Source organism: Aplysia californica, unplaced genomic scaffold (genome assembly GCF_000002075.1).
Source record: "Aplysia californica isolate F4 #8 unplaced genomic scaffold, AplCal3.0 scaffold00283, whole genome shotgun sequence".
Lineage (NCBI taxonomy): Eukaryota > Metazoa > Mollusca > Gastropoda > Aplysiida > Aplysiidae > Aplysia > Aplysia californica.
In genome coordinates, this window is record NW_004797553.1 from 817,949 (window position 1) to 819,280 (window position 1,332).

The 1,332-nt window shown below is 38.7% G+C and overlaps 1 protein-coding gene across 1 annotated transcript in view; it reads left to right on the forward strand.

Annotated features, from left to right (window-relative positions):
• LOC106012178 overlaps positions 1-361 on the forward strand; it is a gene marked incomplete at its 3' end in the record, with an annotated part of 6,197 nt that extends 5,836 nt beyond the window's left edge. The window contains 1 exon segment of the mRNA XM_013084292.2: positions 279-361. Coding sequence (XP_012939746.1) covers positions 279-361 — 83 coding nt within the window.
• Positions 362-1,332: the final 971 nt, after the last annotated feature.

A 1,332-nucleotide genomic window follows, 5' to 3' on the forward strand; every position in this document is an offset into this window, starting at 1 on the left:
CATCTCTCTCTCTCTCTCTCTCTCTCTCTCTCTCTAACTCCATCTCATAGATGTATACCTTTTGTTCACCCCTCTATCACAGATGTATAATGGGTGGTTGGCGGGTCCTCTAATCTTCGGTACTTATATGACCTTATTGTGTTGCAAGTGCCGTAAAACTCTTACTAAAATTAAAACCACAGATTTATACCTTGTGTTCAGCCCTCTACCACAGATGTATACCTTGTGTCCTCCAAAATATTACAGATTTATACCGTGTTTCCACCTATTTTTCACAGGTTTGGAACGCAAGCTTCGCGTGATCAACGCAGCAACGACACGCTACACACTACTGCCAGCATACACAGCCGCAGTCAAAATAGTGGGTTTTACTTTTATAGTGCGGTCAAAAGTTCGTGGTACAACTTATCCTCAAATAGCTTTTTAACATGTTAATTTTTGTCACCTATAGTTTGTATCAATTTATGTTAACTTAATCATAATTTTCCACAACAACTTAATCATATTGTTTTGGGATCCTGACTCTTTCTACAGCCTTTCTACTGCTACTCCTTGGTTGCTTCTAACTGCTGTCTTTCATCCACACCCCTAATCTTAAGATAGATAAGATCTAAAACCTAGCTTTCTTGGAAAAGGGTGAATTTGATTGTTAAAAGGAAAAAGGCGGGTGGTTGGCGGGTGCTCTGGTGTTGTTTGCTCCTTCTTTTCTATCAAACATATATTGTCCTTATCTCTCCTCCTTCTTTTTTGTGTTTGTTACTCCCTTGTAACACTTTTAATCTTCGGCACTTATATGACCTTTTTGTGTTGCAAGTGCCGTATGTAAAATCCTTACCAAAAAACAAAGGAAAACGACAATTACATGATAGTGAATTTTAGATGTGGATTTTAATGTAGATGTTCATGTGCAACATTTCTCTACGAGTGACACATTGGGGAAGAGGGGGGGGGGAGAAGAAAGATTAGGCCTATATTTTTCAACCCCGATTTACAATTTATCTAATTTTCTGATGAAAAAAAAGCAACCCCCCCCAAAAAAAGCCCCAAACAAAACTAATAAAAAGCACCAAAGAAATTGGTCGCTTTTAGGCACAAGGGGGCTATCCCGAAAAATGCTGTTTTGAGAAAATCGAAAGTAAAGTTTTTGCCCCTTGTTCAGTTTCTTTAAAAAGACACGGAGATTTTTCTCTATAACCAAACCAATATTATACTCACCAATGAAACCAACGTTCCCCTATAGGTAGGGCAATGTCCACTTTGGGTGTAGGTCACGATTTCTGGAAACTCCCGAAATCTAGGTTAGCCCGCTTGTCCTTAAAAGTGACCAAATAT